General features: G+C 38.7%; 1 protein-coding gene across 1 annotated transcript in view; it reads left to right on the top strand.

The window, feature by feature from the left end:
* The window catches only part of LOC118339039 (inactive dipeptidyl peptidase 10-like), an 88,865-nt gene extending 75,413 nt beyond the window's left edge, over positions 1-13,452 (top strand). Inside the window, exons 15-25 of the mRNA XM_035676562.1 lie at positions 1,598-1,719; positions 3,864-3,908; positions 6,004-6,102; positions 6,200-6,269; positions 6,631-6,825; positions 8,403-8,457; positions 9,114-9,213; positions 9,671-9,729; positions 10,467-10,539; positions 10,841-10,914; positions 11,905-13,452. Of these exons, the coding sequence (XP_035532455.1) occupies positions 1,598-1,719; positions 3,864-3,908; positions 6,004-6,102; positions 6,200-6,269; positions 6,631-6,825; positions 8,403-8,457; positions 9,114-9,213; positions 9,671-9,729; positions 10,467-10,539; positions 10,841-10,914; positions 11,905-12,042 (1,030 nt within the window). The 3' untranslated portion in view covers positions 12,043-13,452. The remainder of the gene's footprint in view (positions 1-1,597; positions 1,720-3,863; positions 3,909-6,003; positions 6,103-6,199; positions 6,270-6,630; positions 6,826-8,402; positions 8,458-9,113; positions 9,214-9,670; positions 9,730-10,466; positions 10,540-10,840; positions 10,915-11,904) is intronic.
* The last annotated feature ends 3,472 nt before the right edge of the window (positions 13,453-16,924 follow it).

The following is a 16,924-nucleotide window of genomic DNA, read 5'->3' as shown; positions in this document are numbered from 1 at the left end:
CAGTCAGACATCCACTGAGGCATGCCTCTTTGGGAACTTTGGTTTTCTAGTTTACACTGCTTAAGGGTGCAGCTAATTATTCATTTTTCGCCAGTCGTCAGCTAATAATGTTCTTGATTGTTGGTTAATTTGCTGTGGTCCTATACCATGGTCAGAAAACAGTTTGAAAAAAGCCGCAAATATATATATTATATATATATATATAAAAATTAATATATTATGAAATCGTCAGATTGGGATAAACTGGAATCAGGGGATGTAAAAAAAATATTTTTAACAATTAATTGAATACTTTTTTTATGTTAGTTGACTAATTGATTAACCAACTAATTGTTGCAGCTCAGAGACAGTAAAAACTAAAATCACTGATATTATTGTTCGTTATTATATTATATATTATTAGTATTATTATTGCTATAGTTATGGTTGTTACTGTTTGTCCCACTGCTCGCTGGGTCCCCCATCGTTGCTGCTGTCCATGGTCATCGTCTTATTTCATGATCGGTCATCGGTCACCTAATTTAATGTTAGTTATTGGCTACTTTTGTTCCTGTACATCTGTTGTCTCTCTGTGTTTCTCTCTCTCTCTCTCTCTCTCTTCTCTCTGTTTCTCTCTTCTATCTCTCTTCTCATCTCTTTCTCTTTCTCTGTCTTTCCCCCCAACTGGGTCAAAAAAACAAATTCATAGGCAGGATGACCATCCCCTAGGAGCCGAAGGGTCTGTCCTAGCTTTCTGCCTGTTAAAAGGCGGTTTTTCCTTTTCCCCCGTCCCAATGCTTGCTCACGGTGGTACTGTTGGGGTCTCTGTAATGTCCTGAGATCTTTGTTATGAATAGTACAAATAAAATTGAAGTGAATTCAATTGAATAAACAGTTTTCTTCTTAACGGGATAGTTCAGGTTTTCCAATTGGGTTGTATGAGGTTCTTTTCCATAGTCAGTGTATTACCTATAGTACATGGCAGTCGACGCGACCCCAGTTTGGAGGGGCAGACTAGAGTACCAGTACAGAAGCAGAGCTGTGGACGGGGGCTGCAGAAAAATGAATTTTAGCCACATAAAAAGGCCCACTTCAGAAAAATCAATATTGGTCTAAGATTACCTTTATATTGCCTTTATATTTTCACCGCTTTGCCCTGACGTCAGACGTTCCTTTCTGGTGGGAAACTGAAGCTGTTATGCTCTCTTCAAAGCCACCAGACTGCTTTGACATCAGTTTCAGACTGACAGCAAGGCAAATTGGGGAAACTAGTCTGAATATAGCGTACATGTAAACCAATATAATTTTTTTTTAGCTAAAATAAATGTTTCCATCCACAACAATACATTGCTTGGTTTCCATGCTAGTACTATTGGTTGCTTCTCCAAACTGAGGGCATACGGATAAGTACCTCATACAACCCCACTTAAAAAAAATCCAACTATCCCTTTAAGTTTTCTATATCAGGTTGTCTACACAGGTAATACTTTTTAGCTGGACATGTTTTATTTTTGTCTGTGGTCTCTTCAGTGTATTTTTAGTAGCTAAAAGTAATGCCACCATTACCCTCGATGTGCTCCTTGTCTTACTTTCCTAATTCATCGTCTTCCCTCCTCAGTGTTAAAACTGTAGGTCTGTTCCCACGACGGTGTTTGACATGTGAGCTAAATAAAGCGCACTGTCTGTACTTCGATGCTGACATCAGCCCCACAAACCAGCACATCATCCTCCACTGTAAAGGTAGGCCATCAAATATCCTGATTTAAGGCTCCTCCAGTGTCTACTTTTACATTTCTAGTGAAGTGGCAGTTAAGAGCTGCATTTCAGCTGCCATAATAACACATATTTCCAGGAAAAATTGACTATGAGGGTGCAGGTATAATTACAAGAATGATTTTGCGAAATTGTTCACTGACTTGTTCAAAAGTGTGCATGACTTAGAAAACACCGCAGTATGAAGGAAGTTACCAACCACTATAAAATTGTAGCAGTCTTCACCCAAGAGCCTTCCTCAGTAGAGTGAGAATAACAGGCACCTATGATATCTTTCTGCTAACTGTTACAACCTACATGCTAACAAAGTCATATGCAGTTTGGCATGAATTGCCAATATTGTGGGGAGTACCAGAATTAGCTAGTAGTGTAAATAATTACTGTTGGCAGGGAGAATTAAGTCAAGTAATAATATTGCTTTTGAAAAGAGTGATGAATAATATATTAAATGTTTTGAGTAACTAGCCCAACACCGCATACAAACTCTACAATCTGGCAGTGTGTAAATGGGCCTGTATATATTCTGCAATGAGGGAAATGGGGTCGAGGTGAGCAGGTGGGCGGGGAGACGGTGAGGTGATGGCAGGAAAGAGGTGACTGCAGGGCAGGAGGGAGTGGCTGGATCTGAAATGACAGTATGTGACAGGGACAGTGGAGCAGACAGCACAATGAATACTAGGAGCTGGCAATCGTTACAGCAATCCTATTTTCCAACTTGTTTTGGATCATAATAATGTATTAGATTAAAGCAGACTCACAGTAGTCACGGTTACTTCTTCCCAGAAAGTAAAATAATATGAATTCCAACTGAGGTTACATTTCGGCATACAGCTTTTCTTTGTGAGATCCATAAAGATATAAATGTGTTCATCTAAACACACTGGAGTGCATTAAACTTTGCACTAAAGCTTTTACCTTTGAGTTAAAGTTCTCTGTACTATAAAAGACACACAACTGCAGATAGTTGCAGGTAGCGTATTAAAAAACTCTTAGAATCTGGGGATTATAAAGTTTTTTATGTGTTTTAATTGATTCATCTGGTAGATGTCAGGGTTTCCCATTGTAATATGTCACCCTCCAACTATTCAGTTTTAAATGAATCTCTCATCAATTCCAAATGAGAGGCATAAAATTAAAATAATTAGCCACAGTATTTTGTATAATTACCTTTAGGTAGCGTTATTGGGAAACAAATAGCTTATTTAATAGAGGGCAACTCTTTATATTGTTTGTGGTTTCAATTTATTTCGAGCAGATGAAAACACTTCATGCTCTTGGCATTTGGTGGGGTGATTTATTGGACAATAACACTGTTCCCTTTCCCAAAAGCAATAAAAATAATGGAGAAAGCTTGTTGTCTTTAGAGGGCCAAGTTCACATAACCTCAGCAAGTTTGTCCTGACACCTGATTTCATCAGGAGCAACACAAGCCTTTTAATTCTACTCATAAAATGCTTTTGATTAGTTTAGTGTTTTCAAGCAGGTACATGCACATAATGAAACCATTTTTCTGTGTGATATGAGCAAGTGTAGTGAAGAATGCAAAGGTCAAAGCTTATACAGCTTATACCAACAGTAAGTGCAAGTGTAGAAATAAAGTAAGAGCTATGGTTTGTGTTTTAGAGCAAAGAAAGTAGAGCAGGAGGAATGTGGTTGTGGTGTAGTGTGTTTTGCAGCTGCCGAGGGAGCATTTCAGCCGCAGCTGAGCCATTGAGCAAACCTGCCATCCTATTAACCTCTGACTAAGTATTTTGCAAAAGGACATTGAAAAGAACTGACTTAATTTGACAGTCTGAGGCTATTAGGGAGCCAGTGTGAGTGACCTTTAACCCCTAATTGATACAGGTAAGGAAGGGAAGGTGAGAAGCAAAATAGAGAAAACAAGACAGCTGCCTGCATTTGATTTTGTGTAGCTGCTTTAGTGGAGCATGTAGAAAATACCATTTACGATGTCATGTTATTATGTTGGTTTGAAGAATACCAAAGTTTTTACTTGGAAATGTAAAATTGTCCGTCAATATCTATGCAAAGCACACTTAACTCTTGCGTGAGGATTATAGAGTGACAGGATAATGTTTAAATTGCACTCACAAGTGTTTTTTTCCTTTTAGGTCCTGGAGCACCAACTGTGATCTTACACAGCCTCAATAATTCAAGTAAGGAATTCCTTTAGTCTTATGGGAATTTCGTTTTTTTTTTTCAACCTTGCGAATTTTCCATCAATTTGGCTATTGTCGCTTTATGTTTTATGATAACTTTGCACTCGCCACCTCCAGTGTGTGAACGATGCCATGGCTTTTGGGGGACCTCACTTTTTTTGAACTGTAAGAGGGCTGATACACTATTGAATAAAAAATGGACACAGATCAAAGAGACAGTCAAATGGCAAAAGATGTGGAGCAATACATCAAAAACAGACCACGGTTAGACGGTTAAAGTTTGCCATCAAGATATCAAATGCAAGGAGAAACACAGAAGTTTATAATATTGTCTCGACTGCCACACTCGGTAATGGCAAGAATATGAATTCTGGAATCTTTATTAAAGTGAATTAGTGATCACTAATAAATCCCCCTGATTCATGAATTACACATCAATAATAGCCAAATTTTATGCATGAACGATGGTGATAAAGATAGAGAAAAGAAATGCATGGCAAAAATAGTATATCATCAATCTTTTAGAGACCACCCAAAATTTCACAGATTGTCAGGGGAGCTCATATCTTACTGAGAGGAGCTCCCCCCTGTCTCCCCAGTAGTTCCCACCCATTATTCAGTGATTTCACGCTGAGCAGCTAACTATAATTATCTAATTTCATCCAATTGTCCGATTCTCACATTGTTTAGTTTTTTATTCTTTGGTGACTTTTTTACTTAGTTTGCGTCTTGTTCATCATTGAAACAATTAACACTGTGAGGGAGACCAGACAAGAGACCACTGCGATACTCCACTCTGCTGGAGACAAGGGGATAAGAGAGTTTCTCTCAGTCTTGTCTGCACACAAAACCTCTAATTCTCAGTTTTCGAGTATAAATGGATGATTTAGTGATTGCCTTAATGGGGTTGCAGAAGCCAAGGTTTGAGTCTATTGAAAAGTACTCAAGGCAAAACTTGAATGGTGGTTGATGAGTTTTCCTTTTTGAAGCTGTCTTGCTATCAGAGCCAACAGCATGAGAAGAAAAGACCGCATGAGCTTCATCTCGTTTTCAGTTGATTCTGGTCAACAGGGGGTCTTACAAATCTAGATTTCTTCCCTTTACAACTTTCTTTCTTCTTCCTTTCCCACAGGCGTGGATCAAGACACAGGCTATACACACATACACACACATTATTGCATTCACTCTCAGCACACACACTCACACACACACCTACTGTACACACATGCTTCTTCTTGTTATCCGTGCCCTGTATGTCTATCAGTATTTTTTTTCCCCCGAAAAAAGTTAACAGCTGTGCTGCAGAAAAGCAAGCAATTTGCCCAGGGTTATTTGGATAGGCCCTCCATCCACAGCTGGGAACTTGAGGCCTCTGGCGGTTTCATAATGAGACGTCTATTGATTCTGGGTTTTCCATTAGAAATGCTGGATGAATTCCATTTCATTTAGCTGCTTCTCAGATGGCTTGAATGAAAAATGGCCAAACCAGAGAGTCATTGTTTATTACATGTGGAGAAAATAGCGGGGCTCTTGTTTTTGAGACCAGGACGAGCAAGCTGCCGTTCAGAAATTGAACCTTTTTTTTAAAGTTTTTTGTGCTCATCAAATTTAACTGTAGTACTGAATTGTTATGGTTTGAATTGAGGTCAGAGGGAAATTATTTGTTTCCTTTCCCAAATAACAAACTGTATCCAGCTTTTGAGATTTTTTTTTGTCAGTGACATGATTCACAAACTCTTCTTTTTGATTTAAAAGCTGGAAACACGTGTACCTTTTGTCATATTAATCAATCTCATAATTTAAAACTGCCTCCATTATTTGCAACAGATAAGCCCAACATAGATGAAATCCTGGAATGTGTTTAGCTTCCCGAACCCTTTTACGTTTACCACAAAATCAAACAATGTCACAAACGATCCATGATATTCAGATCTTATCCGTCTTACCTACACTTCCCATCTCATCTCCTTATATCACTGGCTCGAAAGACAAATCCTGACGTCATTAGGGGTCTTTTGTATGCAGCAGCACTTCGATTATTGGCAGCAATTTTTGGACTCATCCTTTAAACACAATCCTCTCATCCTTACAGATTACTACATCCTTGAGAACAACTCTTTGCTAAAGGCAGCCTTGAAGTACAAAAGGATCCAGCTGATGGACTTCAGGACTGTACCGATGGAACATTTTGGTGAGAATCAAGTACTGGTTTCTATACTGTACTGTGAACCACAAATGAATTGGTGTTACAGTTGCTTTTGTTGTTCTTGTTGTTGTTGTTTTCACAGATTTACCTTTGAAGATCTCCTACCCACCAGACTTCTCTGATTCCCGTCACTATGGACTACTGCTGCTGGTGTATGTACCATACCGCAGGATGTGTCAGAAATGTATACTGCATGATAAACTGACTGATACACCCTGTGGTCCACCCTTTTATCCAAGCAGCAATACAGAGCAGAAAATATATGTGTGTTTAATGTTTGAGGCCGCAGTTGTAATCAAACTCCTGACAATAGTGACATTTGCATACAGACTAGGCCATGTTATGTAAATCACATGGTACCTTTGCAGCACCCTGTGATTGAATAATAAACCAGTAAAAAGAAAATTCCAAACTGAAAGAAAGCTGTTTTAGAAGAACAAGAGTTTAATACAGCAGTTTAATTTTGCGAATTGGGATTCCCTAAGTGTTCCTTATTTTTATATGTCTGTGCAGTGACAGTGCCCCTGGTGGTCAGGCTGTGAGTGACCGCTTCTCTCTCAGCTGGGACTCTGTGCTGGTCAGCTCAGACAGCGTCATCGTTGCTCGTCTAGACGGCCGGGGCAGCGGCTTCCAGGGTCAGAGGATCCTGCACGAGGTTCACCAGAGACTGGGAACTGTTGATGTTCAGGACCAGATTGCAGCAGTAGAGTACGTTGTCAGATTCACTTTATTCCATTTCAAACTTTTTTGTGCTTTCAATTGACAAATTTAATGAAATCCTCTTCGTACAAGTAAATCCCCTGCAGAGATTCATAACTGTCACATACATGCTGACTCTTTCGTCTAATTAAAGTCTGGTAAAACCGTTTGTTCCAAAGTTAAAGATAAAAGTACAAAATCCTTCCCTTTTACCCTTAAACTTATAATATAAGTTCATTATCATTTTCCTTTTGACAAAAGAATACATTTTAGAGCTCGAGAGGTTTCTTAAGTTCCTAAGTAAGGGCCCACATGTACAGACACAGAGGACAAGACATCTTTTGGAAAGAGCTTTTGAATATATCACCTGATCTACATCAGCAGATTTGAGTTTTCTCATTTGTCATGGGATTGTAGATGTTGATGAAGTACATGTGTTAGGGATAGAAGCTCCAGAAAAGCTACTTGAGGTGAAATTGTTTTGTCAACTGCTGCTTTAACATCATGTTTTGGAGAATCTACAGGATAAACAATATGTTTTCTGAAGCAATATAATAATGGAGGTTTTATGGCTTGCAGCTGATGCTTTCTTATTTCCAAACAAAGATTTTACTGAAAGTTACACAGCTGCTTCTTCATTCTCTGGAGATGCATACAAGAGGAATAAAGCTGGCATTGATTTTGATTGCAGTTTCTTTCCATTGTCTGCACTTGTCAATGTGGCACTAGATTCCCCTTATTATATGTTCTCTCTGCTATGATGTTCCTCATCTACCAGCAGGAAAGTGTTTCTCCCTGCTCCCGTTTGTTGTTTTTTTTTTAATTTCCAGACAATTTTCAGCCAGTTTCCTTTTATTTCACAGATTAAGTATTGTTCATTTCACTCGTTAATTGCTACTCCACAAAATGATTCCACACGGATAAAAGTTAATTTAAACATATCAAATTTATACAGGCTTTTGCAAAATACTGCATAACTGAAATGTGAGGATTTCACAGAATGAACAGATGTGTGGCAGGAGTAGAAGCAGATGTAGGTTAAACCTTGTGTGCTATTAGCTGGATGTAAATGTGAGAGCTGCTCTTAAAGGTCAAGTTGGCTCTTCAGGGAATTCTGGGGAGAAATCCTCAAACCAAGGTTTACTGGTTTACTGGTAATGCTTAACCTCAAGCTTGTTGTCGGAAGGATTACATCGACCTCATGAAACTACTTGTGTTTATTACTTTGCATTCATTAGCAAATATTACTGATATGACCACAACAATCTTTGGTATTGATTTTTTTTCAACCAGATGATTGGCACACAAGCAGTTCTTCACTTATCCTCCATTATTCCACCAGATGTGACTGGGAAAATATTTGTGACACAACTTCTCTACTTTAAGGTCAAATATACAGTAAATAATTAGATATGAAAATAATAAAACAAGTATAATGACATTGATAGATAAAAGTAAAAGTATCAATATTAGCTCCTGTGAAAATCAATCATGCCTGATCTATAACATTCTGCTCTTCTGAAGTTTCAGATTATATTAACATAAATATGAACCATAGCTCATATGGTATGTGTTTTCTTTTCCAGATACATGATGAAATTTCCATATATTGATCGGACACGGATAGCGGTGTTTGGAAAGGTGAGCCCATGTTCTCGTCTATAATTAGATATATATATATTCAATCTCTGAGCTATTTTTACCATATGCATATTGCATGTTGCTGCTGCTGAGAAAATCCATGTTGAGTATACTGTATGAATCAATAGGCTTTTCAAAAATATATACTTGTTTACTCATTGCCAAAATTATGTATTATTTTTTTTAGTTTCACAAAAGTAGGTCATTTTTATAATTATAATTTTGTTTTAAAGGACCAGTGTGTAGGATTAAGTGGCAATTGGCAAATAACTGAATACCGCTTGCATCTGTATTTGACGGCCTGGGATTGAGAAGTGAAGGCTGTGAACTGTGTAGGAGAAACTACAATACAATACTTGTGAAAGGCCCAATCTACAGCCAGTCTTTGGTTTGTCCACTGTAGATAAATACCGGCTAATTCTGAAGTAACGAAACACAACAATTCCTATATTCAAGTGATTATTTACTAATAGAAATATGAATATTTCTGCCAATGGATCCTCCTAAATGTTACACACTGGACCTTCAATAGGCTATTTTCTTACATTTCTAGTGAATGACTCTTATGATTTAATTTGAGTTTATTTTTTTATGGTTTTTTATCTTTAAGTATTTAACCATTGAAGTTGCATGAATGTCTATGTTTGTCTGTTCAGGGTTATGGAGCGTACATTACGTTAATGATGCTTAAGTCTACTGACAGCCTCTTCAAATGTGCTTGTGCAATGTCACCAGTGACAGACTGGAAACTCTATGGTGAGTACAAAAACCCCTCCGTAAATCCTGCATCATGGTGAATTTAAACTTCAAACAAAGCCTTCCCTCTTCATAGCTGCCATCTGGCAAGTCAAGTATAAGTACAACTTTCAAGTATAAAAATTGATACAACATTTGTGTGGAGGCAGAGAGTATAATATGGAATTTCTTTGTGCAAAGCCTTTGCCCATAAAGAACCTGTTTACCACTGACCAAAAAGTGAGATGAATTTGATCCTACAGCACTATAGCTAAAGACCAGAGTAAAGAGTCCTTTACAGTCTTAAGCTGACACAGAGGATCCTTTCACCTACACAAGGTGTCATTACCTCCGCACTGACAGCATGTCATTTGGGCACAGGAGGACAGGAACTCCACTTTGTTTAAGTACTTAGCTGCAGCTGAAGCACTGTGTACCGGCGGCACTGCTAAGAATTTATCACTTCTCATTTGCACAGCATCAGCGTTCTCTGAGAGATACCTTGGCATGCCATTACGGGATGACAGCAGATATCAGGTGCGTGTTTACTACCTCCCCTCACTTGTTTGCCGTTGATCTTTGAAAGCAGCTTGCCGTAACATCACTGACACACCTACAGTTAAGCTCCTACAGTTGCTGAATGCGGCTATCAAAGGCAAAGGCAGCGATGCTTTGCCTTTTCTTGTGTCTTTTCATGCTCTGTAGGATTTTGTCACTCATCTCTCTTTGGTAACTGTGTGCACCAGTGTGTCAGATCACATACCGGAGGTTTTTTATAAGCTGCTGCAAAATGGGTTGCCTGGCTCTCTCAGGCCTCCCGCACAGACAAGATGTTGAGCTATCAGAGGTGTTTTCCACAATGATAAAAAAGAGGGAGTGGGGGAGAACAAAACTCGTTTTTGCAAGCACATTGTAAACAACCAAACAACAAATCTGTCCCAAAGAAGTAATTCACTGCTTTCAGTATTCTGCAGCTTTGCATTTCCTGTATGCAGACTTGATTTTACATCTTTTTCCTCACAATTGGTTCAAATGGTTATATTCCAAGCATAGAAAATAGTGTCAATGGGAGATACTTTATCACTAGATCTCTAATTGGATTAAATGAATGTGTCTGCGTGTGTGTCTGTGTGTGTGCATGTAATCAGGATATAATGTAATTTACCACAGTGCCTTTCATTCCATCATACTTTGTATGTTTTTATTGCCTTCCTCAATGCCACTTAGCACATCTATCAACCTATTATCTCATCACATTTCTGATTTCCTCGCAGTTTTCCAGTGTGCTGCAGAACGTTCAAGCACTTAGGGAGCAGACACTGATGCTGGTGCACGGCACAGCGGATGGTAAGAGAAAATAAATTGTGACAGAATGAAAATACTGTATCTGTGGTGCATCACTGCTAAGCACAAAGAAGCATGCAATCCTGGGAGGTAATGAGGCAAATGGTTTTTAATCAAAAGATAAAAGAAAACTGGGTTATCTTAATGGATGCTGGGATTTCCAGAGGAAAACATTCGCTGCTGAATCATGCATGTCGAATTTGTTGAGATATTTCCATCCTTCTAGAATCTGATTGTCTCTTCTTTTTCCCAGTTAGGTTTCAGGCTGAAACTTGCTGACATGTTTCGTTTTCTTTATTCCCAGCCAACATCCACTTTCAGCATACTGCTGAGCTCGTCAAGAACCTTGTGAAAGTTGGAGCAAACTACTCAATGCAGGTGTGTATCGCAGAGATAGCAACACCAAGGCACATTCTTTATACTGCATTTGTAAAAACAGTGATGAAATGCACATTTTGTATAATGCCACGGCAACACATACAAAATCATGTAAATAATACATTTAGATTTGAAGTGTTTACAGATTCCAGAGCCAGACCTGCCAAATAATATGTGCACTGCTCCTGTGGTGTCAGATTTTACCTTATAGCTCAGGACAATTACCACAGTCGCCAGACTGTAAAGAAACATGGATATTTGTATTAGTGTTACACGTCTCTCTCTTATAAACTAAACTACACTAACCACTAAATGTCCACTGTCCAAGTATTATATTAAGGTTTTTTGAGCCAGCATCTCTTGTTGATTAAAACAAATATTAGATTTAACCTGTGTTAAACCTTTTTGCTTACCTTTTCTGGTCTCCGTCAGCTCTTAAGGGAAATATCTATTTCTGTAGCTTCTAAATGCTAGTTTGTCTTTTTGCTGTGCAGGTCGTGTACAGTTTATAGAGCTTTTAAGCTGGAAACGAGGCTATGAGAGTGGTAAGAGTGAACAAAGACATCAAGGTTGCGGGCTGTGAAACCAAAACAATGAGCTGAAAGACGCTACAACACTAGATGTCAAAGTTGAAGGGAACTCCAGATTTGGGTCATAATTCTCCTCGTCAGTACGAGCAATACCTTTTACATTACTCATACTCATTAGTCATTTAATCTTTTGTCATTATAAAGATAATGATCAGAGCAGCTTTAAAGAAACAATCTGTAGAATTTCAGCACCCCCCAGTGGTAGTATCTAAAAAGACACTGCCCAGACAGCAGCAGTGCACATCCCTTACCAACACCATTCCCCTTTTCGCCCCCTGAGTTATTCAGTTAGTGTTAGATACAAAAGACTTCAAAGTCCTGTGGAGGTTATTTGTACAGAGGCCGACCCTGTATGTCTACAAACCTCCGTCCATTAATTTACTTACCGTTTACCCACCAGATCTACCCAGACGAGGGCCATTTCCTGTCTCAACAGAGTCGCCAGCACCTCTATGCCACACTGACCAGCTTCTACAGGGAGTGTCTGAAGGAGGAATTACTACCGCTGCCTGATGAGGAAGAGGAGGAGGAGGAGTAGGCAGGAGGCTTCGAGGGTCAGACCTTTGGCAGAGCTTGAAGAATTTAGCTAAAATCCGTCAAGGCCTTTCGTGTTTTGGACCAAGTGTTTCGCCGGACATGGAGACTGGGTTAGAGCTGTCAAAGCTCTAAAAGTGTGTGTGTGTGTGCCTGTGTGTGTGTGTATGTGAGCACTCCAGTGTTTGACTGTGTATGCCGGTGTATAAATGTGTTGAAAAGATAACTGAAGGACACGACAGTGACACTTGCATTGCTGGGACTTGAGACGGGAACTGCCCTCTAGCATAAAGTCATTTCAGTTTCGGGACGCTCCGTTTCTCGTCAAAGCGCACGGAAGACTGCCTCCATCTTTTGCAGGCTCTCTGGGCTGTAGTCATCCACACTTACCAAGTGCATGGTTCTTTTTGTCCTCTCGGCTTCACTCATTTTGCCATGTTAGTCTCCTTTGTGGTAGCACTTGGGAAGAAAAGAACACAGATGTACACTTTTGATCTCACCTCTCCTTTGGTTGTTGTATTGTTGCACAAGGAAATGCTCCAGCCATCTGCGAAATGTTAAGTCACGCAACTTCACCACAACAGAGCCGATCCTGAATAAGTGCTATTTCCTGCTGAAAACCCTCCGCCATTGCCCACCCTAAATGAAAACAGTCTTTATAGGTCACACTTTATTGTACAGGGGTCTTGTGTAGACATGTACAATGCCTTATAAGGTTCAACATACTGTAATATTACTTGCTGGCAGTGGTAGTCATCCTTTAGCAGTGTCATGTTAACCTATGTCAACTCAGGTCCTCGAGACACAGCATTGCAGTCAGTTTAGTATCTGAAACACTTACAACACTATGTCAGCTGTATGGTCATGAATAAGTTATGAATTATATGTTAAGATAATGGATAATGACCATGCAGTAATTTCAGTTTCAGGCCACGCTGCTAAAGTTCTCCATCTTAATATGTCATTTGTTTTCTTAAAATCGTACTTTTCTTAAAACAAGTGGTGCGCACGTCTCCACCCGATTCAAGAACCTTGTTGAAGTCAAGAGACATTTTCCCTATTCCTGGATATTCTCTTATTTCAAGAAATGAATAATTAACTACAGTGGATATTAATGAAAATGGGTGTACTAAGATGGACAATTTTACAGTGTCAGTAAGGTGTTTGCATGTCTACAGGGAATGTGTCAAGTGTTGCCACATTTTGTACAGTACAATACAGCAGAGTGTGTACATAAATATATTTTTGAGATGTCAGATCTCATAGATAGTTTAGTCTATGGGGATGGATTGATTTGACCTGGATGTCTTGTACTTCTTTTTTATTTGATTGTTTTTCTGTTTTTCTTTCAGCTGTTGATTTTCTTCTTAGGATGGATTTTGTAATGCTTGTTCTTGTTCTTTTTGCTGTTTTAAAAGGGAAAGGGCAGGGTTGAGGTTTAGGGGTTATTGTGATTGTCCTCTAGTGATGATTATAAATAAAGAAAGACTATGAAAAACAACAAGTTGTGCAGGTACATAGAACATTCATTACAGCAGAGAACAAAATCAGCCACATTTGTTTGCAGGATTGATTATTGGAGAGGATTGGTAACCCAATCATCTAAACACTTCATGGCCTTGGGACACGCACATTAATGTCTTAGCAGGCAAGATCTGCTTGTTTAGAGTGAAGTTGCCTCAACACTGCATGTCTGTGTGCATTAATCAGTGCCTGCACTCACAAGCCTCAGTGGCCGAACAGATGGTAACTCTGCTGAAGGACAGAAACTCTTAAATCTGCAGGATCTGAAGCACCAGAGTTAATGTAGGTGTTTTTCATCAGTGCCAATGAGCCTCCTATCCACACTTTGGGTTTTGAAAGAAACAAATTATTCAAGTTCAGTCAAAACTCATCAAAGGAAAAACAGTATTGTCAAGGTTTTCATGAAGGCCAAAGTTTTATTACAGTCAACGTGCAACCTGTAGTGAAATGCTTTTCAGTGTACTCCACTTATGACTATGCAAAGAAATGTGACACGCAGCAACTTGTGTACAGGGATGTGAGATAAGAATAGAGGTAGAACAAGATGTAGTGGAGCAAACTAGGATAGACAATAAACAAACCAGTGACAAATTACACGACATAATGGGGTGGAGTATATACAACATTATCCTAAGGACAAAGAAAAGTGTCATGCTGTGTGCTAAGGGTATTAAATAGCCCAGTCTAAAGCAGATATTAGCAGCAGTAGACATTAGATTCATTGTTAAATGAATGGTTCAGCATTTTGGGAAAATGCACTTATTTGGTCTTTTGCTGAGAGATGTCTGTATGACATGTATTAAGCTGCAGCCAGCAGCTGGTTAGCTTAGCTGAGCATAAAGACAGGAAACAGGGGGGAATCAGCTTGGGCTATAACCAATAGTTAGGAGCTTTGTTCAGAAAAGCTGTTTGACAGAAAATATGTCAAACATTTTAGCCTGGCTCTGTCTGAAGGGAACAAAATCTGCTGAACAGCATCTCCAAACTCACAAATCAACATGTTATATCTCATTTGTTAATCTGTATAAAAAACAAAAACAGGGAGTTATATGCATCAAACTATATATTGGATGGGAGCAGTTACCTTAAAGTTGCTATGCAACCAGTGGAGGCTCCAGTACATCACTTTGCCCTGCCAAGAAGTAATTCTGCACATGATAGCCTTCTGTGTTCTGAACCAGCAACTATTTAAGTGAATAACTAATTATTATGCACTTCATACTGTACTCAAATGGTAGTTACAGTAATCATGCAATTACAAATCAAGATTATGAGCTGCCTTTGCTTGCACACATGAGGAATTTGACTCCAGTTCAGTTTACCTGATGCCACCAAGACAGTACACCAAGAACAACAATCATATAGTAACTACAGTATACAGGCAGAATAGTTGTGTGTAAAGTGTACAGTCTACCCTGATTCTAAAGGGGTTTTAAATGTTTTATTTGAATTATTTTGGCTGATCAGACCTCTCCTCTATGGTTGTATACAGATAATGCTTGATTGACATTGGAGTCTTATTTCCTTGAGAAGGAAGTCCAATCAGCCTGTATAACTCATATCTATTTTGATGTGCTGGGCTGATAAAATATTCTTTATCACCTTCTGTCATGGCACAACATTACACTTCTATTTGATTGCTATGAGAATTGTGAGAAGGCAATCTGCTCATCAGCAGCACTGTCTGTCAGTGTCTCTGACATATTAATTCTTTGCAGACATCTTGAAGTTTGAGAAAAAAATATCACCACACTGTCCAATTAGTCTGTTCCGAAGCTTCCAATCAAATCACACAGTCTTCATCAGCAGAATGAGTTTGCTTAGTTGTCATAGAATTGTAGATTCTCAAATTTCTTTTTAGTTTGGTGACATTGTTTGTCTCAGCTGCTGTTTCCAAAGTCAGGGATGAACTTTGAACCTCATCTTAAAGTGTATTAGTGAAGCCAGTCATGTGTCTACTTTTTTTTTTACGAGGACAACACACATTGATCAACATCACTATAAGTCTGCTGGCGTCAGCCAAAAGGATATTTTCCGACTGTTGTCCCTTTGCCAGATGGTAAACCAGCCATTAAACTGATGTTTACACAAGCTAATTATTCAGGATTTTTTCCCATAGAGTTAAAACTGCTCCACAGTTGCAGCTAAAATCTGAAACAAATGTTAACTCTGTAGTCATTTTGGATAGGACAATGCACATCTCATGGGAGAACAACTTCATTCCAGTAAACACACAAAGACTGAGCCAAGCATAAGCAAACTGTTATGGGATATCTCAGTATGTGATGTTGTTTAATTGAATCTTAAATGCTCTCAGAAAATCACACTTGAGTGAGAGCATTTGTACTCAGCTGAGATCCCAGCAGGCTAGATACACTGTCACACTTTACTGCAAAAAAAGTTCAACTGTGAGGGAATTACACATATTTGCTTTCTGATATCAGTCTTGTGTGTGTGTTAAGTACAGAGAGTCCATGTTTTTAGACTACATAAAGAAACAGCTAGCCTTGTTAAATATGTAGACAGATATAAAATGCACAATTTATGGTTTCAAGTATGTTAAGTATTAGAACTACTTCTATAATAAACAGCTGGGTGAAGTGACTATGCACAGCTTTCTTGAGTTTTGTTTTCACAATGAGACTGGTTTGATATAATAGTACAAAAGCTGTAAAGCCTCACATCTTTTTAATAGTCATCAAATACAATGCCCAACTTTTTGATGTTTTCTTTTGCGGGGTTGGGATCCATGTTTCAGTTTGTTGAATGGAAATCTTACAACCTTACCTTTGTTGTCACCACCTACTGATTTAAAATCAAACAATCCAATCACATCCCTGGGTTCATTTTTGTAATCGTGAAATGAAAATCTATGGAATCTATGAAAAATAACATACAGTCCAACCCACCCCCTTCCTCTAATCTTTAAGCTAATTGCTAAGCTAACCATGTCCTGACTTCAGCTACATAATAAACACACTGACATGTGTGAAGTTGATGTATTCTTCACATCTCCCCACCAGAAAGACAGCAATCCACATATTTCTGCTATCCCTTTAGTGTTTAACGCTGAAGCCGACTGTAGCTTGGTTTGGCCTTGACTAAACATTTTATGTCACTAGTGCACCATCAGCAGTTTCAAATCAAGATTGGGTATGTTATGGTATGATATGGCTCTAAATGAAATTCTCATTTTATTGCTTCAGCAGTAAAGAACCCAACACACGGATGCAAGACCATCTTGTTTAACAATTTATTTCAGCATATAAATCTTCCCAAGTATACAAATGTCTACAGTCGACATAATGACTATGTACAGTATATATATATATATATATATATATATATATATAAACAGAGCA

The sequence above is a fragment of the Morone saxatilis genome, unplaced genomic scaffold (genome assembly GCF_004916995.1).
Source record: "Morone saxatilis isolate NCDOM2014 unplaced genomic scaffold, NCSU_SB_2.0 Contig5, whole genome shotgun sequence".
NCBI classification, from domain to species: domain Eukaryota; kingdom Metazoa; phylum Chordata; class Actinopteri; family Moronidae; genus Morone; species Morone saxatilis.
Note: the sequence above shows the minus strand (reverse complement) of the source record. Positions and strands in the feature narration are given on the sequence as shown.